Source organism: Salvelinus namaycush, chromosome 4 (genome assembly GCF_016432855.1).
Source record: "Salvelinus namaycush isolate Seneca chromosome 4, SaNama_1.0, whole genome shotgun sequence".
In the NCBI taxonomy this organism is placed as follows: domain Eukaryota; kingdom Metazoa; phylum Chordata; class Actinopteri; order Salmoniformes; family Salmonidae; genus Salvelinus; species Salvelinus namaycush.
In genome coordinates this window covers 74,608,005-74,630,754 of record NC_052310.1, presented here as the reverse complement: position 1 = coordinate 74,630,754, position 22,750 = coordinate 74,608,005, and the positions used below count along the sequence as shown (strand labels likewise).

General features: G+C 48.6%; 1 protein-coding gene across 1 annotated transcript in view; it reads left to right on the top strand.

Annotated features, from left to right (window-relative positions):
• The window catches only part of LOC120046817 (putative sodium-coupled neutral amino acid transporter 10), a 69,778-nt gene that overhangs the window by 44,023 nt on the left and 3,005 nt on the right, over positions 1-22,750 (top strand). The window contains exons 12-15 of the mRNA XM_038992352.1: positions 16,641-16,841; positions 17,085-17,504; positions 17,613-17,714; positions 18,022-18,042. Coding sequence (XP_038848280.1) covers positions 16,641-16,841; positions 17,085-17,504; positions 17,613-17,714; positions 18,022-18,042 — 744 coding nt within the window. The remainder of the gene's footprint in view (positions 1-16,640; positions 16,842-17,084; positions 17,505-17,612; positions 17,715-18,021; positions 18,043-22,750) is intronic.

The window sequence follows — 22,750 nt, the reverse complement described above, 5'->3', positions numbered from 1 at the left end:
ATTTTCCCAAGGTTACTGTTGACGCATATTCCACGGTAGTTATTGGGGTCAAATTTGTCTCCACTTTTGTGGATTGGGGTGATCAGTCCTTGGTTCCAAATATTGGGGAAGATGCCAGAGCTAAGGACGATGTTAAAGAGTTTTAGTATAGCCAATTGGAATTTGTTGTCTGTATATTTGATCATTTCATTAAGGATACCATCAACACCACAGGCCTTTTTGGGTTGGAGGGTTTTTATTTTGTCCTGTAACTCGTTCAAGGTAATTGGAGAATCCAGTGGGTTCTGGTAGTCTTTAATAGTTGATTCTAGGATTTGTATTTGATCATGTATATGTTTTTGCTCTTTATTCTTTGTTATAGAGCCAAAAAGATTGGAGAAGTGGTTTACCCATACATCTCCATTTTGGATAGATAATTCTTCGTGTTGTTGTTTGTTTAGTGTTTTCCAATTTTCCCAGAATTGGTTAGAGTCTATGGATTCTTCAATTACATTGAGCTGATTTCTGACGTGCTGTTCCTTCTTTTTCCGTAGTGTATTTCTGTATTGTTTTAGTGATTCACCATAGTGAAGGCGTAGACTCAGGTTTTCCGGGTCTCTATGTTTTTGGTTGGACAGGTTTCTCAATTTATTTCTTAGATTTTTGCATTCTTCATCAAACCATTTGTCATTGTTGTTCATTTTCTTTGGTTTTCTATTTGAGATTTTTAGATTTGATAGGGAAGCTGAGAGGTCAAATATACTGTTAAGATTTTCTACTGCCAAGTTTACACCTTCACTATTGCAGTGGAACGTTTTACCCAGGAAGTTATCTAAAAGGGATTGAATTTGCTGTTGTCTAATTGTGTTTTGGTAGGTTTCCAAACTGCATTCCTTCCATCTATAGCATTTCTTAATGTTACTCAGTTCCTTTGGCTTTGATGCCTCATGATTGAGTATTGCTCTGTTCAAGTAGACTGTGATTTTGCTGTGGTCTGATAGGGGTGTCAGTGGGCTGACTGTGAACGCTCTGAGAGACTCTGGGTTGAGGTCAGTGATAAAGTAGTCTACAGTGCTACTGCCAAGAGATGAGCTATAGGTGTACCTACCATAGGAGTCCCCTCGAAGCCTACCATTGACTATGTACATACCCAGCGTGCGACAGAGCTGCAGGAGTTGTGACCCGTTTTTGTTGGTTATGTTGTCATAGTTGTGCCTAGGGGGGCATATGGGGGAGGGAATGCTGTCACCTGCAGGCAGGTGTTTGTCCCCCTGTGTGCTGAGGGTGTCAGGTTCTTGTCCAGTTCTGGCATTTAGGTCGCCACAGACTAATACATGTCCCTGGGCCTGGAAATGATTGATTTCCCCCTCCAGGATGGAGAAGCTGTCTTCATTAAAGTATGGGGATTCTAGTGGGGGGATATAGGTAGCACACAGGAGGACATTTTTCTCTGTTAAGATAATTTCCTTTTGAATTTCTAGCCAAATGTAAAATGTTCCTGTTTTGATTAATTTAATGGAGTGAGTTAGGTCTGCTCTATACCAAATTAGCATTCCCCCTGAGTCCCTTCCCTGTTTCACACCTGGTAGTTTGGTGGATGGGACTACCAGCTCTCTGTAACCTAGAGGGCAACCAGTGGGTCCGTCTCCTCTATACCATGTTTCTTGCAGGATGACAATGTCTGCATTACTGATTTCTTTGGTGAAGTCCGGGTTCCTGCTCTTTAGGCCAAAGGCAGATGACCTCAGGCCTTGGATATTCCAGGATGAGATAGTGAAGGCTTTTTGTTCCATAAAGTGTCCAATGTTGTTGGTCGTGGTTTGGCCTCAGGCCAGTAAGTGTGAGCAGAGCCTGCTGAGCATCTGGTACATGCCGTTGGCTTGGGCGAGTGTAAGAGTGGGGGTTGGGCCTGTTTGCCCGCTCACTACCTGGGCGTATGTGTGACTTCCATGTTGATGCCCTCTTTGCGGGGGTGGGGTGCATGGGGTGGGCAGGAGTGGCATAGGTCTGATCTGAGGGGGCCTAAATTGGGTGTGGGCATGGTTGATGTGGGGGGGTGTTGATTGGTTGGGGTGGGGGTGTGGATGTGTCTGGGGGTGTTGTGGTCTGGATGTAAGTCCTCTTGGCGTGGGTCCTCTATGTGTAGGTCCAGGGGGGGGTCCTGAAGGTCTTGGAGGGTGTCTCGCTGGTCTGGGTGGGGTGTCTATTGATCTGTTGCTCCTGTGTGAAGTGTTGGGGCTGCGTTTGAGAGCGATGTCCTTTAGAGTCCGGGCAAAGGTGGGCACTGCTGCCTTGTAGAGGTGGACCTGGTCATAGAGGCTGTTCAAGTCCAGGGTGGAGTGGTGGGCCAGAAAGACATTTGGTTTTGAGGCACAGTCACGGGAAATGCTTGCGTTTACCCGCTGTATTGTAGCAGGGTGGAAGTCTTTTCGTGGTAGCAGGGTGGAGATAACCACTTGTGCGTTGGGGAAAGTAGAAGAAGCTTTTTCAATCACTCCCTTCAGTGCTGTGGCCACCCTTTCCTGCTGTGCTCTCAGGTCGTTTGTGCCTGTGTGTATTATTATGTGGCTAGGTGAGCCTAGTTTGTCCTCAGACAGAAGGTCTAGGGCGCGCTGGGTGTTTGGACACCAGAGTTTAGACACACTGTGTTTGGGAAAAAGTTTTTTTTCTTCTATATATTTCCCATTTGAGTCCATAAGGAGAACAATCTGTGTCTTGTGTTTGTCCTCAGTGGGTGTGGGGGGGTTGTCAGGAGGGCTATCAGGGTGGCTGACAGGGGGGGTGCTCAGGGGGGGTGAGAGCTGCTGGGCTTGGGGTTTTTCTTTTGTCTGTTCTGCTGTGATGTCGACTCTATGGTCAGGGTCTGGTGTGGACTGTTCTGCTGTGGTATTGAGACTTTTGTCGGGTGCTGAGGTGGGCTGTTCTGCTGGCGTCTCTGTGGGGATGGCCACCTCCCTAGTGGGTTGTTCTCTGTCACATGCCATCCCCCTCCACCTCTCCTCCAGCAGTCTGATCCTCTCCTCCATCCCCCTCTCCCTCTCCTCCAGCAGTCTGATCCTCTCCTCCATCCCCCTCTCCCTCTCCTCCAGCAGTCTGATCCTCTCCTCTAGTGCTCTGTTCTGCTCCTGCTCCTGCTTCTGCTCTTTCTCCTGTTGAAGTTGTCTCACCACTGTCCAGAGAGCAGATATGTCTCTCTCCACCTCCAGCACTCCGGGTCTGGTTAAAGGGGTGTTGTTGTGCTGGACTGTTGTCTGGGTCTGTGCTGACTGGAGTGTAATCACCTGCTGTTCCAGCTCCACCTGCCTTACCTCCAGCTGGGTGAATTTATCCTTCATTTCAATGAGGGGGAAGTACTCTGTGCTGGGAGGTTGACTGTCTGCTGAGGGTTGCTCGTCTGTGGGTCCTGATGAAGAGGTCTGGTCTGACCCGCTTGGGGTGGGGGTATCTTTATCAAGGGAGAGCTTCTCCTGCAGGGCTAATTCTTTGATTAGGTGAAAGTCCAGCTGAAACTGTTTGGGGTTGCCCTGTACCATTACTGTTCCAGACTTATAAAGATTTATGTTAGCTGACTCCTCGTCCTCGTTGTCAAGAATCCTGAGTTTCCACCCCTCGTTAACCCCCCCTCTCTTAACAGAGGGGTAGTGTGCTAATATAGCACTGTGCCATGCCAGGGGATGGTTTGTGTGGAAGATAAGGTTGCTGATGTTCCCATTTTTGTAATAGTCAGCAAAAAGTGTCTCTTGATTTTCCATAAGGAGCTTCATTTTGTGATCTTTTCTTGCCGTATCATTCTTTACACTCACCGGGTACTGTATTTTAATTACCTCTGAACAGCGGGAGGCAGCTTCTAAGGCCTCTCCATTTGGTTGGGGTAGACTATTCGACTCTCCTGCCATTGTTGGGCTAATGGGCTTTGACACCTCTCACTTGACACGTAAGTGCTAGTTGAAGCTGTATCAAGCTTGGCAGAATTATGTTACCATTCAGTCCTTATAAAGTAATGTCATGTATTTTTCTTCTTGGCTTTTGGAAATAGAATATAGTTTCAGACTAAACATTACTCACTCAGTTCCAGGTTGGGTGGTGTTTTCAGGTTTCTGTTGTTTTCCAGAGAATTTATATAGAATTTATATAGAATTATAATCCTTGGTTGTTGTGAACTTTTCAGGTGATTCCGTAATTCCGTCCAAAATCAGGTTGTAGGTTTTGAGTTTTGATTTGAAGTGAGGGTTATGTTGTAGAGGGTAGCATCCTGTATGTGTTCCTGACAAAAAATCCAAGTTTATCTAACTCTAAATCTATATTTTTTAAAGAAAATGCTGAAAAATGCAGGAGCTCATCTGATCGTGACCTCTCCCTCTCTGTCTGTCTCTCTCCCTAGCTCTCTGTCTGTCTCTCTCCCTAGCTCTCTGTCTGTCTCTCTCCCTAGCTCTCTCTCTGTCTCTCTCCCTAGCTCTCTCAATTCAATTCAATTCAAGGGGCTTTATTGGCATGGGAAACATGTGTTAACATTGCCAAAGCAAGTGAGGTAGCAATACACAAAAGTGAAACAAACAATACAAATTAACAGTAAACATTACACATACAGAAGTTTCAAAACAATAAAGACATTACAAATGTCATATTATATATATATACAGTGTTGTAGCAATGTACGAATGGTTAAAGCACACAGGTTAAAATAAATAGGCATAAATATGGGTTGTATTTACAATGCTGTTTGTTCTTCACTGGTTGCCCTTTTCTTGTGACAACAGGTCACAAATCTTGCTGCTGTGATGGCACACTGTGGAATTTCACCCAGTAGATATGGGAGTTTATCAAAATTGGATTTGTTTTCGAATTCTTTGTGGATCTGTGTAATCTGAGGGAAATATGTGTCTCTAATATGGTCATACATTGGGCAGGAGGTTAGAAAGTGCAGCTCAGTTTCCACCTCATTTTGTGGACAGTGTGCACATAGCCTGTCTTCTCTTGAGAGCCATGTCTGCCTACGGCGGCCTTTCTCAATAGCAAGGCTATGCTCACTGAGTCTGTACATAGTCAAAGCTTTCCTTAAGTTTGGGTCAGTCACAGTGGTCAGGTATTCTGCCACTGTGTACTCTCTGTTTAGGGCCAAATAGCATTCTAGTTTGCTCTGTTTTTTTGTTAATTCTTTCCAATGTGTCAAGTAATTATCTTTTTGTTTTCTCATGATTTGGTTGGGTCTAATTGTGCTGTTGTCCTGGGGCTCTGTGGGGTGTGTTTGTGTTTGTGAACAGAGCCCTAGGACCAGCTTGCTTAGGGGACTCTTCTCCAGGTTCATCTCTCTGTAGGTGATGGCTTTGTTATGGAAGGTTTGGGAATCGCTTCCTTTTAGGTGGTTGTAGAATTTAACGGCTCTTTTCTGGATTTTGATAATTAGTGGGTATCGGCCTAATTCTGCTCTGCATGCATTATTTGGTGTTCTACGTTGTACACGGAGGATATTTTTGCAGAATTCTGCATGCAGAGTCTCAATTTGGTGTTTGCCCCATTTTGTGAAATCTTGGTTGGTGAGCGGACCCCAGACCTCACAACCATAAATCTATGACAGATTCAAGTATTTTTAGCCAGATCCTAATTGGTATGTTGAAATTTATGTTCCTTTTGATGGCATAGAATGCCCTTCTTGCCTTGTCTCTCAGATCGTTCACAGCTTTGTGGAAGTTACCTGTGGCGCTGATGTTTAGGCCGAGGTATGTATAGTTTTTTGTGTGCTCTAGGGCAACGGTGTCTAGATGGAATTTGTGGTCCTGGCGACTGGACCTTTTTTGGAACACCATTATTTTGGTCTTACTGAGATTTACTGTCAGGGCCCAGGTCTGACAGAATCTGTGCAGAAGATCTAGGTGCTGCTGTAGGCCCTCCTTGGTTGGTGACAGAAGCACCAGATCATCAGCAAACAGTAGACATTTGACTTCAGATTCTAGTAGGGTGAGACCGGGTGCTGCAGACTGTTCTAGTGCCCGCGCCAATTCGTTGATATATATGTTGAAGAGGGTGGGGCTTAAGCTGCATCCCTGTCTCACCCCACGACCCTGTGTGAAGAAATGTGTGTGTTTTTTGCCAATTTTAACCGCACACTTGTTGTTTGTGTACATGGATTTTATAATGTCGTATGTTTTACCCCCAACACCACTTTCCATCAATTTGTATAGCAGACCCTCATGCCAAATTGAGTCGAAGGCTTTTTTGAAATCAACAAAGCATGAGAAGACTTTGCCTTTGTTTTGGTTTGTTTGGTTGTCAATTAGGGTGTGTAGGGTGAATACATGGTCTGTTGTACGGTAATTTGGTAAAAAGCCAATTTGACATTTGCTCAGTACATTGTGTTCATTGAGGAAATGTACGAGTCTGCTGTTAATGATAATGCAGAGTATTTTACCAAGGTTACTGTTGACGCATATTCCACGGTAGTTATTGGGGTCAAATTTGTCTCCACTTTTGTGGATTGGGGTGATCAGTCCTTGGTTCCAAATATTGGGGAAGATGCCAGAGCTAAGGACGATGTTAAAGAGTTTTAGTATAGCCAATTGGAATTTGTTGTCTGTATATTTGATCATTTCATTAAGGATACCATCAACACCACAGGCCTTTTTGGGTTGGAGGGTTTTTATTTTGTCCTGTAACTCGTTCAAGGTAATTGGAGAATCCAGTGGGTTCTGGTAGTCTTTAATAGTTGATTCTAGGATTTGTATTTGATCATGTATATGTTTTTGCTCTTTATTCTTTGTTATAGAGCCAAAAAGATTGGAGAAGTGGTTTACCCATACATCTCCATTTTGGATAGATAATTCTTCGTGTTGTTGTTTGTTTAGTGTTTTCCAATTTTCCCAGAATTGGTTAGAGTCTATGGATTCTTCAATTACATTGAGCTGATTTCTGACATTTCTGACATTTCTGTCTCTCTCCCTAGCTCTCTCTCCCTAGCTCTCTCTCTCTGTCTCTCTCCCTAGCTCTCTCTCTCTCTCTCCCTAGCTCTCTCTCTCTGTCTCTCTCCCTAGCTCTCTCTCCCTAGCTCTCTCTCTCTGTCTCTCTCCCTAGCTCTCTCTCTCTGTCTCTCTCCCTAGCTCTCTCTCTCTGTCTCTCTCCCTAGCTCTCTCTCTCTGTCTCTCTCCCTAGCTCTCTCTCTGTCTCTCTCCCTAGCTCTCTCTCTCTCTCTCCCTAGCTCTCTCTCTCTGTCTCTCTCCCTAGCTCTCTCTCCCTAGCTCTCTCTCTCTGTCTCTCTCCCTAGCTCTCTCTCTGTCTCTCTCCCTAGCTCTCTCTCCCTAGCTCTCTCTCTCTGTCTCTCTCCCTAGCTCTCTCTCTCTGTCTCTCTCCCTAGCTCTCTCTCTCTGTCTCTCTCCCTAGCTCTCTCTCTCTGTCTCTCTCCCTAGCTCTCTCTCTCTGTCTCTCTCCCTAGCTCTCTGTCTGTCTCTCTCCCTAGCTCTCTGTCTGTCTCTCTCCCTAGCTCTCTGTCTGTCTCTCTCCCTAGCTCTCTGTCTGTCTCTCTCCCTAGCTCTCTCCCTAGCTCTCTGTCTCTCTCTCCCTGTCTCTCTCTCTGTCTCTCTCCCTAGCTCTCTCTGTCTTTCTGTCTGTCTCGCTCTCTGTCTGTCTGTCTCGCTCTGTCTGTCTGTCTCACTCTCTGTCTGTCTCTTTCCCTAGCTCTCTGTCTGTCTCTCTCCCTAGCTCTCTGTCTGTCTCTCTCCCTAGCTCTGTCTGTCTCTCTCCCTAGCTCTCTGTCTGTCTCTCTCCCTAGCTCTCTGTCTGTCTCTCTCCCTAGCTCTCTCTCTGTCTCTCTCCCTAGCTCTCTCTCTGTCTCTCTCCCTAGCTCTCTCTCTGTCTCGCTCCCTAGCTCTCTCTCTGTCTCGCTCCCTAGCTCTCTCTCTGTCTCTCTCTCTAGCTCTCTCTCTGTCTCTCTCTCTGTCTCTCTCCCTAGCTCTCTCTCTGTCTCTCTCCCTAGCTCTCTCCCTAGCTCTCTCCCTAGCTCTCTCCCTAGCTCTCTCCCTAGCTCTCTCCCTGTCTCTCTCCCTGTCTCTCTGTCTCTCTCCCTGTCTCTCTGTCTCTCTCCCTAGCTCTCTGTCTCTCTCCCTAGCTCTCTGTCTCTCTCCCTAGCTCTCTGTCTCTCTCCCTAGCTCTCTGTCTCTCTCCCTAGCTCTCTGTCTCTCTCCCTAGCTCTCTCTGTCTTTCTGTCTGTCTGTCTGTCTGTCTCGCTCTCTGTCTCGCTCTCTGTCTGTCTGTCTCTGTGTCTGTCTCGCTCCCTAGCTCTCTGTCTCGCTCCCTAGCTCTCTGTCTCGCTCCCTAGCTCTCTGTCTCTCTCCCTAGCTCTCTGTCTCTCTCCCTAGCTCTCTGTCTCTCTCCCTAGCTCTCTGTCTCTCTCCCTAGCTCTCTGTCTCTCTCCCTAGCTCTCTGTCTCTCTCCCTAGCTCTCTGTCTGTCTCGCTCGCTCTCTCTCTGTCTCTCTCCCTAGCTCTCTCTCTGTCTCTCTCCCTAGCTCTCTCTCTGTCTCTCTCCCTAGCTCTCTCTCCCTAGCTCTCTCTCTCTGTCTCTCTCCCTAGCTCTCTCTCTCTGTCTCTCTCCCTAGCTCTCTCTCTCTGTCTCTCTCCCTAGCTCTCTCTCTCTGTCTCTCTCCCTAGCTCTCTCTCTCTGTCTCTCTCCCTAGCTCTCTCTCTGTCTCTCTCCCTAGCTCTCTCTCTGTCTCTCTCCCTAGCTCTCTCTCTGTCTCTCCCCCTAGCTCTCTCTCTGTCTCTCTCCCTAGCTCTCTCTCTGTCTCTCTCCCTAGCTCTCTCTCTGTCTCTCTCCCTAGCTCTCTCTCTGTCTCTCTCCCTAGCTCTCTCTCTGTCTCTCTCCCTAGCTCTCTCTCTGTCTCTCTCCCTAGCTCTCTGTCTGTCTCTCTCCCTAGCTCTCTCTCTGTCTCTCTCCCTAGCTCTCTGTCTGTCTCTCTCCCTAGCTCTCTGTCTGTCTCTCTCCCTAGCTCTCTGTCTGTCTCTCTCCCTAGCTCTCTGTCTGTCTCTCTCCCTAGCTCTCTGTCTGTCTCTCTCCCTAGCTCTCTGTCTCTCTCCCTAGCTCTCTCTGTCTTTCTGTCTGTCTGTCTGTCTCTCTGTCTGTCTGTCTCTCTGTCTGTCTCGCTCTCTGTCTCTCTCCCTAGCTCTCTGTCTCTCTCCCTAGCTCTCTGTCTCTCTCCCTAGCTCTCTGTCTCTCTCCCTAGCTCTCTGTCTCTCTCCCTAGCTCTCTGTCTCTCTCCCTAGCTCTCTGTCTCTCTCCCTAGCTCTCTGTCTCTCTCCCTAGCTCTCTCTGTCTGTCTCGCTCGCTCTCTCTCTGTCTCTCTCCCTAGCTCTCTCGCTCTGTCTGTCTGTCTGTCTGTCTCGCTCTCTGTCTCGCTCGCTCTCTCTCTGTCTCTCTCCCTAGCTCTCTGTCTCTCTCCCTAGCTCTCTGTCTGTCTCGCTCGCTCTCTCTCTGTCTCTCTCCCTAGCTCTCTCTCTGTCTCTCTCCCTAGCTCTCTCTCTGTCTCTCTCCCTAGCTCTCTCTCTGTCTCTCTCCCTAGCTCTCTCTCTGTCTCTCTCCCTAGCTCTCTCTCTGTCTCTCTCCCTAGCTCTCTCTCTGTCTCTCTCCCTAGCTCTCTCTCTGTCTCTGTCTCTCTCTCTGTCTGTCTCGCTCTCTGTCTCTCTCCCTAGCTCTCTGTCTCTCTCCCTAGCTCTCTGTCTGTCTCTCTGTCTCTCTCCCTAGCTCTCTCTGTCTTTCTGTCTGTCTGTCTCGCTCTCTGTCTGTCTGTCTCGCTCTCTGTCTGTCTCGCTCTCTGTCTCTCTCCCTAGCTCTCTCTCTGTCTCTCTCCCTAGCTCTCTCTCTGTCTCTCTCGCTCGCTCTCTCTCTGTCTCTCTCCCTAGCTCTCTGTCTGTCTCGCTCGCTCTCTCTCTGTCTCTCTCCCTAGCTCTCTCTCCCTAGCTCTCTCTCCCTAGCTCTCTCTCTGTCTCTCTCCCTAGCTCTCTCTCTGTCTCTCTCCCTAGCTCTCTCTCTGTCTCTCTCCCTAGCTCTCTCTCTGTCTCTCTCCCTAGCTCTCTCTCTGTCTCTCTCCCTAGCTCTCTCTCTGTCTCTCTCCCTAGCTCTCTCTCTGTCTCTCTCCCTAGCTCTCTCTCTGTCTCTCTCCCTAGCTCTCTCTCTGTCTCTCTCCCTAGCTCTCTCTCTGTCTCTCTCCCTAGCTCTCTCTCTGTCTCTCTGTCTCGCTCGCTCTCTGTCTTTCTGTCTCGCTCGCTCTCTGTCTTTCTGTCTCGCTCGCTCTCTGTCTCTCTCCCTAGCTCTCTGTCTCTCTCCCTAGCTCTCTGTCTCTCTCCCTAGCTCTCTGTCTCTCTCCCTAGCTCTCTGTCTCTCTCCCTAGCTCTCTGTCTCTCTCCCTAGCTCTCTGTCTCTCTCTCTGTCTCTCTCTCTGTCTCTCTCCCTAGCTCTCTCCCTGTCTCTCTCCCTGTCTCTCTCCCTGTCTCTCTGTCTCTCTCCCTAGCTCTCTGTCTCTCTCCCTAGCTCTCTCTGTCTTTCTGTCTGTCTGTCTGTCTCGCTCTCTGTCTCGCTCTCTGTCTCGCTCTCTGTCTGTCTGTCTGTCTGTCTCTGTGTCTGTCTCTCTCCCTAGCTCTCTCTCTGTCTCTCTCCCTAGCTCTCTCTCTGTCTCTCTCCCTAGCTCTCTCTCTGTCTCTCTCCCTAGCTCTCTCTCTGTCTCTCTCCCTAGCTCTCTCTCTGTCTCTCTCCCTAGCTCTCTCTCTGTCTCTCTCCCTAGCTCTCTCTCTGTCTCTCTCCCTAGCTCTCTCTCTGTCTCTCTCCCTAGCTCTCTCTCTGTCTCTCTCCCTAGCTCTCTCTCTGTCTCTCTCCCTAGCTCTCTCTCTGTCTCTCTCCCTAGCTCTCTCTCTGTCTTTCTGTCTCGCTCGCTCTCTGTCTCTCTCCCTAGCTCTCTGTCTCTCTCCCTAGCTCTCTGTCTCTCTCCCTAGCTCTCTGTCTCTCTCCCTAGCTCTCTGTCTCTCTCCCTAGCTCTCTGTCTCTCTCCCTAGCTCTCTGTCTCTCTCTCTGTCTCTCTCTCTGTCTCTCTCCCTGTCTCTCTGTCTCTCTCCCTAGCTCTCTGTCTCTCTCCCTAGCTCTCTGTCTCTCTCCCTAGCTCTCTGTCTCTCTCCCTAGCTCTCTGTCTCTCTCCCTATCTCTCTGTCTCTCTCCCTAGCTCTCTGTCTCTCTCCCTAGCTCTCTGTCTCTCTCCCTAGCTCTCTCTGTCTTTCTGTCTGTCTGTCTGTCTCGCTCTCTGTCTCGCTCTCTGTCTCGCTCTCTGTCTCGCTCTCTGTCTCGCTCTCTGTCTCGCTGTCTGTCTGTCTGTCTCTGTGTCTGTCTCGCTCCCTAGCTCTCTGTCTCGCTCCCTAGCTCTCTGTCTCTCTCCCTAGCTCTCTGTCTCTCTCCCTAGCTCTCTGTCTCTCTCCCTAGCTCTCTGTCTCTCTCCCTAGCTCTCTGTCTCTCTCCCTAGCTCTCTCTCTGTCTCTCTCCCTAGCTCTCTCTCTGTCTCTCTCCCTAGCTCTCTCTCTGTCTCTCTCCCTAGCTCTCTCTCTCTGTCTCTCTCCCTAGCTCTCTCTCTCTGTCTCTCTCCCTAGCTCTCTCTCTCTGTCTCTCTCCCTAGCTCTCTCTCTCTGTCTCTCTCCCTAGCTCTCTCTCTCTGTCTCTCTCCCTAGCTCTCTCTCTCTGTCTCTCTCCCTAGCTCTCTCTCTCTGTCTCTCTCCCTAGCTCTCTCTCTCTGTCTCTCTCCCTAGCTCTCTCTCTCTGTCTCTCTCCCTAGCTCTCTCTGTCTGTCTCTCTCCCTAGCTCTCTGTTTGTCTCTCTCCCTAGCTCTCTGTCTGTCTCTCTCCCTAGCTCTCTGTCTGTCTCTCTCCCTAGCTCTCTCTGTCTTTCTGTCTGTCTGTCTGTCTGTCTGTCTCGCTCTCTGTCTGTCTGTCTGTCTGTCTCTCTGTCTGTCTCGCTCTCTGTCTCTCTCCCTAGCTCTCTGTCTCTCTCCCTAGCTCTCTGTCTCTCTCCCTAGCTCTCTGTCTCTCTCCCTAGCTCTCTGTCTCTCTCCCTAGCTCTCTCTGTCTGTCTGTCTGTCTGTCTCGCTCTCTGTCTCGCTCGCTCTCTCTCTCCCTAACTCTCTGTCTCTCTCCCTAGCTCTCTGTCTGTCTCGCTCGCTCTCTCTCTGTCTCTCTCCCTAGCTCTCTCTCTGTCTCTCTCCCTAGCTCTCTCTCTGTCTCTCTCCCTAGCTCTCTCTCTGTCTCTCTCCCTAGCTCTCTCTCTGTCTCTCTCCCTAGCTCTCTCTCTGTCTCTCTCCCTAGCTCTCTCTCTGTCTCTCTCCCTAGCTCTCTCTCTGTCTCTCTCCCTAGCTCTCTCTCTGTCTCTCTCCCTAGCTCTCTCTCTGTCTCTCTCCCTAGCTCTCTCTCTGTCTCTGTCTCTCTCTCTGTCTCTGTCTCTCTCTCTGTCTGTCTCGCTCTCTGTCTCTCTCCCTAGCTCTCTGTCTCTCTCCCTAGCTCTCTGTCTGTCTCTCTCCCTAGCTCTCTCTGTCTTTCTGTCTGTCTGTCTCGCTCTCTGTCTGTCTGTCTGTCTCGCTCTCTGTCTGTCTGTCTGTCTCGCTCTCTGTCTGTCTGTCTCGCTCTCTGTCTGTCTCGCTCTCTGTCTCTCTCCCTAGCTCTCTGTCTGTCTCGCTCGCTCTCTCTCTGTCTCTCTCCCTCTCTGTCTCTCTCCCTAGCTCTCTCTCCCTAGCTCTCTCTCCCTAGCTCTCTCTCTGTCTCTCTCCCTAGCTCTCTCTCTCTGTCTCTCTCCCTAGCTCTCTCTCTCTGTCTCTCTCCCTAGCTCTCTCTCTCTGTCTCTCTCCCTAGCTCTCTCTCTCTGTCTCTCTCCCTAGCTCTCTCTCTCTGTCTCTCTCCCTAGCTCTCTCTCTCTGTCTCTCTCCCTAGCTCTCTCTCTCTGTCTCTCTCCCTAGCTCTCTCTCTCTGTCTCTCTCCCTAGCTCTCTCTCTCTGTCTCTCTCCCTAGCTCTCTCTCTCTGTCTCTCTCCCTAGCTCTCTCTCTCTGTCTCTCTCCCTAGCTCTCTCTCTCTGTCTCTCTCCCTAGCTCTCTCTCTCTGTCTCTCTCCCTAGCTCTCTCTCTCTGTCTCTCTCCCTAGCTCTCTCTCTCTGTCTCTCTCCCTAGCTCTCTCTCTCTGTCTCTCTCCCTAGCTCTCTCTCTCTGTCTCTCTCCCTAGCTCTCTCTCTCTGTCTCTCTCCCTAGCTCTCTCTCTCTGTCTCTCTCCCTAGCTCTCTCTCTGTCTCTCTCCCTAGCTCTGTCTCTGTCTCGCTCTCTGTCTCTCTCCCTAGCTCTCTGTCTGGCTCGCTCGCTCTCTGTCTGTCTCGCTCGCTCGCTCTCTGTCTGTCTGTCTGTCTCGCTCGCTCGCTCTCTGTCTCGCTCGCTCTCTGTCTCTCTCCCTAGCTCTCTGTCTCTCTCCCTAGCTCTCTGTCTCTCTCCCTAGCTCTCTGTCTCTCTCCCTAGCTCTCTGTCTCTCTCCCTAGCTCTCTGTCTCTCTCCCTAGCTCTCTCTCCCTAGCTCTCTGTCTCTCTCCCTAGCTCTGTCTCTCTCCCTAGCTCTGTCTCTCTCCCTAGCTCTCTGTCTCTCTCCCTAGCTCTCTGTCTCTCTCCCTAGCTCTCTGTCTCTCTCCCTAGCTCTCTGTCTCTCTCCCTAGCTCTCTGTCTCTCTCCCTAGCTCTCTGTCTCTCTCCCTAGCTCTCTGTCTCTCTCCCTAGCTCTCTGTCTCTCTCCCTAGCTCTCTGTCTCTCTCCCTAGCTCTCTGTCTGTCTCTCTGTCTCTCTCCCTAGCTCTCTGTCTGTCTCTCTCCCTAGCTCTCTGTCTGTCTCTCTCTCCCTAGCTCTCTGTCTGTCTCTCTCTCCCTAGCTCTCTGTCTGTCTCTCTCTCCCTAGCTCTCTGTCTGTCTCTCTCTCCCTAGCTCTCTGTCTGTCTCTCTCTCCCTAGCTCTCTGTCTGTCTCTCTCTCCCTAGCTCTCTGTCTGTCTCTCTCCCTAGCTCCCTAGCTCTCTCTCTCTCTCTCCCTAGCTCTCTCTGTCTCTCTCCCTAGCTCTCTCTGTCTCTCTCCCTAGCTCTCTGTCTGTCTCTCTCCCTAGCTCTCTGTCTGTCTCTCTGTCTCTCTCCCTAGCTCTCTGTCTCTCTCCCTAGCTCTCTGTCTCTCTCCCTAGCTCTCTGTCTCTCTCCCTAGCTCTCTGTCTCTCTCCCTAGCTCTCTGTCTCTCTCCCTAGCTCTCTGTCTCTCTCCCTAGCTCTCTCCCTAGCTCTCTCCCTAGCTCTGTCTGTCTCTCTGTGTCTGTCTCTCTGTGTCTGTCTCTCTGTGTCTGTCTCTCTGTGTCTGTCTGTTTCGCTCGCTCGCTCTCTGTCTCGCTCGCTCTCTGTCTCTCTCCCTAGCTCTCTGTCTCTCTCCCTAGCTCTCTGTCTCTCTCCCTAGCTCTCTGTCTCTCTCCCTAGCTCTCTGTCTCTCTCCCTAGCTCTCTGTCTCTCTCCCTAGCTCTCTGTCTCTCTCCCTAGCTCTCTCTCCCTAGCTCTCTGTCTCTCTCCCTAGCTCTGTCTCTCTCCCTAGCTCTGTCTCTCTCCCTAGCTCTCTGTCTCTCTCCCTAGCTCTCTGTCTCTCTCCCTAGCTCTCTGTCTCTCTCCCTAGCTCTCTGTCTCTCTCCCTAGCTCTCTGTCTCTCTCCCTAGCTCTCTGTCTCTCTCCCTAGCTCTCTGTCTCTCTCCCTAGCTCTCTGTCTGTCTCCCTAGCTCTCTGTCTGTCTCTCTGTCTCTCTCCCTAGCTCTCTGTCTGTCTCTCTCCCTAGCTCTCTGTCTGTCTCTCTCTCCCTAGCTCTCTGTCTGTCTCTCTCTCCCTAGCTCTCTGTCTGTCTCTCTCTCCCTAGCTCTCTGTCTGTCTCTCTCTCCCTAGCTCTCTGTCTGTCTCTCTCTCCCTAGCTCTCTGTCTGTCTCTCTCTCCCTAGCTCTCTGTCTGTCTCTCTCTCCCTAGCTCTCTGTCTGTCTCTCTCCCTAGCTCCCTAGCTCTCTCTCTCTCTCTCCCTAGCTCTCTCTGTCTCTCTCCCTAGCTCTCTCTGTCTCTCTCCCTAGCTCTCTGTCTGTCTCTCTCCCTAGCTCTCTGTCTGTCTCTCTGTCTCTCTCCCTAGCTCTCTGTCTCTCTCCCTAGCTCTCTGTCTCTCTCCCTAGCTCTCTGTCTCTCTCCCTAGCTCTCTGTCTCTCTCCCTAGCTCTCTCCCTAGCTCTCTCCCTAGCTCTGTCTGTCTCTCTGTGTCTGTCTCTCTGTGTCTGTCTCTCTGTGTCTGTCTCTCTGTGTCTGTCTCTCTGTGTCTGTCTGTCTGTGTCGGTCTCGCTCTCTGTCGGTCTCGCTCTCTGTCGGTCTCGCTCTCTGTCGGTCTCGCTCTCTGTCGGTCTCGCTCTCTGTCGGTCTCGCTCTCTCCCTAGCTCTCTGTCGGTCTCGCTCGCTCTCTGTCTGTCTCGCTCGCTCTCTGTCTGTCTCGCTCTCTGTCTGTCTGTCTCGCTCGCTCTCTGTCTGTCTGTCTCGCTCGCTCTCTGTCTGTCTCGCTCGCTCTCTGTCTGTCTCGCTCGCTCTCTGTCTGTCTTGCTCGCTCGCTCTCTGTCTGTCTGTCTCGCTCGCTCTCTGTCTGTCTGTCTCGCTCGCTCTCTGTCTGTCTGTCTCGCTCGCTCTCTGTCTGTCTGTCTCGCTCGCTCTCTGTCTGTCTGTCTCGCTCGCTCGCTCTCTGTCTGTCTCGCTCGCTCTCTGTCTGTCTCGCTCGCTCTCTGTCTGTCTGTCTCGCTCGCTCTCTGTCTGTCTGTCTCGCTCGCTCTCTGTCTGTCTGTCTCGCTCGCTCGCTCTCTGTCTGTCTGTCTGTCTCGCTCTCTGTCTGTCTGTCTCGCTCGCTCTCTGTCTGTCTGTCTCGCTCGCTCTCTGTCTGTCTGTCTCGCTCGCTCTCTGTCTGTCTGTCTCGCTCGCTCTCTGTCTGTCTCGCTCGCTCTCTGTCTGTCTCGCTCGCTCTCTGTCTGTCTCGCTCGCTCTCTGTCTGTCTCGCTCTCTGTCTGTCTGTCTCGCTCTCTGTCTGTCTGTCTCGCTCTCTGTCTCTCGCTCGCTCTCTGTCTGTCTGTCTCGCTCGCTCTCTGTCTGTCTCGCTCGCTCTCTGTCTGTCTCGCTCGCTCTCTGTCTGTCTCGCTCGCTCTCTGTCTGTCTCGCTCGCTCTCTGTCTGTCTCGCTCGCTCTCTGTCTGTCTGTCTGTCTCGCTCGCTCTCTGTCTGTCTGTCTGTCTCGCTCGCTCTCTGTCTGTCTGTCTGTCTCGCTCGCTCTCTGTCTGTCTCGCTCGCTCTCTGTCTGTCTCGCTCGCTCGCTCTCTGTCTGTCTGTCTCGCTCGCTCGCTCTCTGTCTGTCTGTCTCGCTCGCTCGCTCTCTGTCTGTCTCGCTCGCTCTCTGTCTGTCTCGCTCGCTCTCTGTCTGTCTGTCTCGCTCTCTGTATGTCTGTCTCGCTCTCTGTCGCTGTCTGTCTTCTCTGTCCCCGTCTCATTCTCTTAGGCTGTATTGTAGGTCCGTATTAGTGTTGCATCTCTTTATAGCTTAGATTTCTGCTGCCATCTAGTGGCTCTTACACATACAAATAAATTGTTCCTTCCCAGCAGTAGAGAAGCCGGTGGTAGCGAAACAGCCTGAGGTGAAGCCTGTGTTGGTGGAGAGGCCTAAGGCCCCTGCTGCTTTAGAGCCAGTCCGTCCAGTAGAGAGACAGCAGGAACAGGCTGAGCCCCCCCAGATCAAAGGACCTGAACAAGGAGTTCCAGACAGGAAGGAGGAGGAGGAAGTGCAGCTGGACCGCCCTGATGCAGGTACAGAACCAGGGGGAACCTGTTAGAACCAGGGGGAATGCTATAGAACCAGGAGGAACCCTATTGAACCAGGGTGAACCCTATAGAACCAGGGTGAACCCTATAGAACCAGAGGGAATCCACTAGACTAGAATATAGAAGGAAAGCAATAATCTATAAGTAATGGTTTGTTTGTCAGAATACTATTTACAGCAACACCTGAAAGTCCATGTGTTATAGCTGTGTGCATTCCCCCTCCTCCAGGTGTGGCGGTACCTGACGGGGAGGCCCATCGGCACGAGCCGCCCATCCCCCATGATGAGGTCCAGATAGAGAAGAGGAAGAATGACGCAGAGCTGGAGGAGGAGAACCAACCTGCAGCGGGAGGAGAAGAGTCTGAGGGTCAGGGAGTGGCGGACCAGGAAGAGGTGAAGAATAAAGAGGGAGGAGAGGAGGAAGATAAACTTCCTTTGTTGGTGAAAAAGGAGGAAGTGGGAGGAGCCGAGGTGCAGTCCAATGAGGTGCTGGAGAAGCCTGACCCGGGGGTGGTGGAAAAACAGGAAGTCCCACTCCTAAAGCAAGTGGAGAAACTTACCCCAGTGAAAGAGGTGCTTGTTGGGAAGGATGTGGTGGCTGAGCAGGCGCTGGTTCTTGCGGCCAAAGCCCCAGAGGCTGCTGGGAAACGTGAGTATGACTGGTCTTTATCCAGAACATTCAATCATCTCAGATGCTGTCGGTGATTTGATTGGCTGTAGATATGTTGGACACCTGGCCTTTGACCATGTGGTTTAGGTGAGCCAGCGGCCCCGGTTGCTGAAGCAGTGGTTCCTGTGGCAGCAGAGGGGGCTGCTGTTCCAGAAATAAAGGAGAGAGGAGCGGAGGACAAGATGGATGGTAAGTGGAGTGGAAATTGCACTAAGGATAAGCAAGATTAAAGAAAAACAAATAAGAGTAGGATTGAAGTACAGAACAAGCACCAGGGTTAACAGTTCACAGACAGACAAGACAGACCATGGCAGACAGACCAGGGCAGACAGACCAGGGCAGACAGACCAGGGCAGACAGACCAGGGCAGACAGACCAGGACAGACAGACAGACTTGGGTTGATTCACTCAGGATACTCCACATCAGGTTTTTGGTTTTTCTCCGCTAACTCTTGTCTCTCTCCTTTCTTTTCCTGTATACCGGCTCCTGTCACAGTGATACAAAAGCTGGTTGCAGGTATGAACTCATCCCTCGCCTTCTGTCGCTCTCTCTCTACTTGTTATGGAAGGTTTGGGTTTCGCTTCCTTTTAGGTGGTTGTAGAATTTAACGGCTCTTTTCTGAATTTTGTTAGTTAGCTGGTATCGGCCTAATTCTGCTCTGCATGTATTTTGTGTTTTACATTGTACACAGAGGATATTTTTGCAAATTTCTGCATTCAGAGTCTAAAATTGGTGTTTGTTCCATTTTGTGAATTCTTGATTGGTGAGCGATCCCAGACCTCACAACCATAAAGGGCAATGGGTTCTATAACTGATTCAAGTGTTTTTAGCCTGGTCCTAATTGGTTTGTTGAATTTTATGTTCCTTTTGATGGCGTAGAAGACTCTTCTTGCCTTGTCTCTCAGATCGTTCACAGCTTTGTGGAAGTTACCTGTGGCTCTGATGTTTAGGCCGAGGTATATATCGTTTTTTATGTGGTCTAGGGCAGGTATTCCCAAACTGGGGTATGCAATGCCGTCGGGGGTACGCCAAATAAAAATGTGATTCACATTTTTTTATTTTTTTATAACATTTATATTTCAAAATGGGGCTATACATTTGGGCGAGGTTGTTTTTCTCGCCAGAGTAGCCTCGTTTCACTGCCAAAAATAAAATTAAACCATCTAGTGTTCACCGAAATAACAACACAATGTCAAATACAGGTAGCCTAGTCAAATCATTCACATCCAATCACATTAACCATTACTCCCTCGCGGGAATTAAGACACATAGAGTCCAAGCTGATATGTGTCCATAGAGACACATATCAGCTTTACTGGTAGTACTGCTACTACCAGCAGTACTTCACCTGCACCTGTCGACGATACAAGTTGTTCTGCTTCCACGAGCACATCCAATGCTAGCATCAGTAATTCTACATTTGTTGTTAGCCCAGCTAGCATGGACACTGAGGGTTGTGAATCTGATGCAGCCAAAGAGCTATTGCCCCCTTACCCGGGAAAGCACCAGACAGGGACGTTGGACCATCGAAGAGGCGCAAATATGATGAGATCTACATTGATTTGGGGTTCACTTATATTGGGAGTAGTGCCTTTCCTCAGCCACAGTGTGTTATATGTGCAAAGTACTATCTCACAACTCGATGAAACTTTCACTGTTGTGCAGACATTTAGAAACAAAACATGCTAATTTGAAAAATAAGCCACGAGAGTTTTTTTGAGCAAGAATTAAGACAACTTTCGAGAAGTAAGACGTGTAAAAGCAACAGACACCATCAATAAGAAGGGGCTAGAAGTGTCTTATATGGTGAGCTACCGAGTGGCTGAGAGAGGGAAGCCCCATACTATTGTGGAGGACTTAATTCTTCCTGCTGCCGCGGATATGGCTGCGACAATGCTGGGGGAAAAGGCCCCAAAAAACTATACAGACAATGCCTTCATCAAACACCACTGTTTCACGACGCATCAGTGACATGGCAGGAGAGGTTTTGAAACAATTACTGCTTCGCATACAAGCCAGTGAAATTCTATGATGGCGCAAAAGCCATGACAGGGAGACATAGTAGAGTGGTAACACGCGTGCAAGCAGTTGCTCCCGATACCACTTGGGTACACTGCAGCATCCACCGAGAGGCTCTTGCTGCCAAGGGGATACCTGACAGCTTGAAAGACGTTTTGGACACTACAGTGAAAATGGTTAACTTTGTTAACGCAAGATCCCTGAACTCTCATGTATTTTCTGCACTATGCAATGATATGGGCAACGACCATGTAACGCTTTTACTGCAAATAGAAATGTGCTGGTTATCAAGGGGCAAATTATTGACAAGTTTTTTTTAAATTGAGAGACCAGCTTAAAGTTTTATTTACTGACCATAATTTTTACTTGTCTGACTGCTTGCATGATGAGTTTCTCACATGACTGAGTGGGGTTTTTCTCGCCTGAATGATCTGAATCAAGGATTAAAGGGACTCTTCGCAACTATAATCAGTGTGTGGGACAACATTGAGGCTATGATTAAGAAGTTGGAGCTCCTTTCTGTCTGCATTAACAAGGACAACACACAGGTCTTTCCATCATTGTATGATTTTTTGTGTGCAAATGAACTCAAGCTTACGGACAATGTCAAATGTGATATAGCGAAGCACCTGAGTGAGTTGGTTGCGTAATCACGCAGGTACTTTCCCAAAACGGATGACACCAACAACTAGATTTGTTAGCCCTTTCGTGCCCTGCCTCCAGGCCACTTACTGATATCTGAACAAGAGAGCCTCATCAAAATTGCAACAAGCGGTTCTGTGAGAACTGATTTTAATCAGAAGCCACTGCCAGATTTCTGGATTGGGCTGCACTCAGAGTATCCTGCCTTGGCAAATCGCTCTGTTAAGGCACTGATGCCCTTTGCAACCATGTACCTACAGTTGAAGTCGGAAGTTTACATACACTTAAGTTGGAGTCATTAAAACTCGGTTTTCAACCACTCCACAAATGTCTTGTTAACAAACTATAGTTTTGGCAAGTAGGTTAGGACATCTACTTTGTGCATGGCACAAGTACTTTTCCCAACAATTGTTTACTGACAGATTATTTCACGTATAATTCACTGTATCACAATTCCAGTGGGTCAAAAGTTTACATACACTAAATTGACTGTGCCTTTAAACAGCTTGGAAAATTCCAGAAAATGATGTCATGGCTTTAGAAGCTTCTATTAAGCTAATTGACATCATTTGAGTCAATTGGAGGTATACCTGTAGATGTATTTCAAGGCCTACCTTCAAACTTTGTGCCTCTTTGCTTGACATCATGGGAAAATCAAAAGAAATCAGCAAAGACCTCAGAAAAAAAAAATTGTAGACCTCCACAAGTTTGGTTCAACCTTGGGAGCAATTTCCAAACGCCTGAAGGTACCACGTTCATCTGTACAAACAATAGTACGCAAGTATAAACACCAAGGGACCACGCAGCCGTCATACCGCTCAGGAAGGAGACGCGTTCTGTCTCCTAGAGATGAACGTACAAATCAATCCCAGAACAACAGCAAAGGACCTTGTGAAGATGCTGGAGGAAACAGGTACAAAAGTATCTATATCCACAGTAAAACAAGTACTATATCGACATAAACTGAAAGGCCGCTCAGCAAGGAAGAAGCCACTGCTCCAAACCCACCATAAAAAAGCCAGACTACGGTTTGCAACTGCACATGGTGACAAGGATCGTACTTTTTGGAGAAATGTCCTCTGGTCTGATTAAACAAAAGTAGAACTGTTTGGCCATAATGACGTCATTATGTTTGGAGGAAAAAGGGGGATGCTTGCAAGCCGAAGAACACCATCCCAACCGTGAAGCACGGGGGTGGCAGCGTCATGTTGTGAGGGTGCTTTGCTGCAGGAGGGACTGGTGCGCTTCACAAAATGGATGGCATCATGAGGGAGGAAAATTGTGAATATATTGAAGCAACATCTCAAGACATCAGTCAGGAAGTTAAAGCTTGGTCGCAAATGGGTCTTCCAAATGGACAATGACCCCAAGCATACTTCCAAAGTTGTGGCAAAATGGCTTAAGGACAACAAAGTCAAGGTATTGGAGTGGCCATCACAAAGCCCTGACCTCAATCCCATAGAAAATGTGTGTGCAGAACTGAAAAGCGTGTGCGGGCAAGGAGGCCTACAAACCTGACTCAGTTACACCAGCTCTGTCAGGAGGAATGGGCCAAAATTCACCCAACTTATTGTGGTACGCTTGTGGAAGGCTACCCGAAACGTTTGACCCAAGTTAAACAATTTAAAGGCAATGCTACCATACTAATTGAGTGTATGTAAACTCCTGACCCACTGGGAATGTGATGAAAGAAATAAAAGCTGAAATAAATCATTCTCTCTACTATTATTCTGACATTTCACATACTTAAAATAAAGTGGTGATATGAATTTTTACTAGGATAAAATGTCAGGAATTGTGAAAACTGAGTTTAAATGTATTTGGCTAAGGTGTATGTAAACTTCCGACTTCAACTGTAAGCGAGAGTGGATTTTCTGCTATCACTAGTAGAGGTCAACCGATTATGATTTTTCAACACCGATACCGATTTATTGGAGGACCAAAAAAGCCGATACCGATTAATTGGCCAATTTCTTTTTAATATATATATGTATATAAAAAATTGTTAGCTTTTATTTATATATATATATATATATATATATATATAATTTATTTAATAAATAATGAAACATGTTCAATTTCGTTTAAATAATACAAAAACAAAGTGTTGGAGAAGAAAGTAAAAGTGCAATATGTGCCATGTAAAAAAGCTAACGTTTAAGTTCCTTGCTCAGAACATGAGAACATATGAAAGCTGGTGATTCCTTTTAACATGAGTCTTCAATATTCCCAGGTAAGAAGTTTTAGGTTGTAGTTATTATAGGACTATTTCTCTCTCTACCATTTGTATTTCATATACCTTTGACAATTGGATGTTCTAATAGGTACTTTAGTATTGCCAGCCTAATCTCGGGAGTTGATAGGCTTGAAGTCATAAACAGTGCAATGCTTGAAGCACAGCGAAGAGCTGCTGGCAAATGCAGGAAAGTGCTGTTTGAATGAATGCTTACGAGCCTGCTGCTGCCTACCACCGCTCAGTCAGACTGCTCTATCAAATCATAGACTTACTTATAATAACACACAGAAATACGAGCCTTAGGTCATTAATATGGTCAAATCCGGA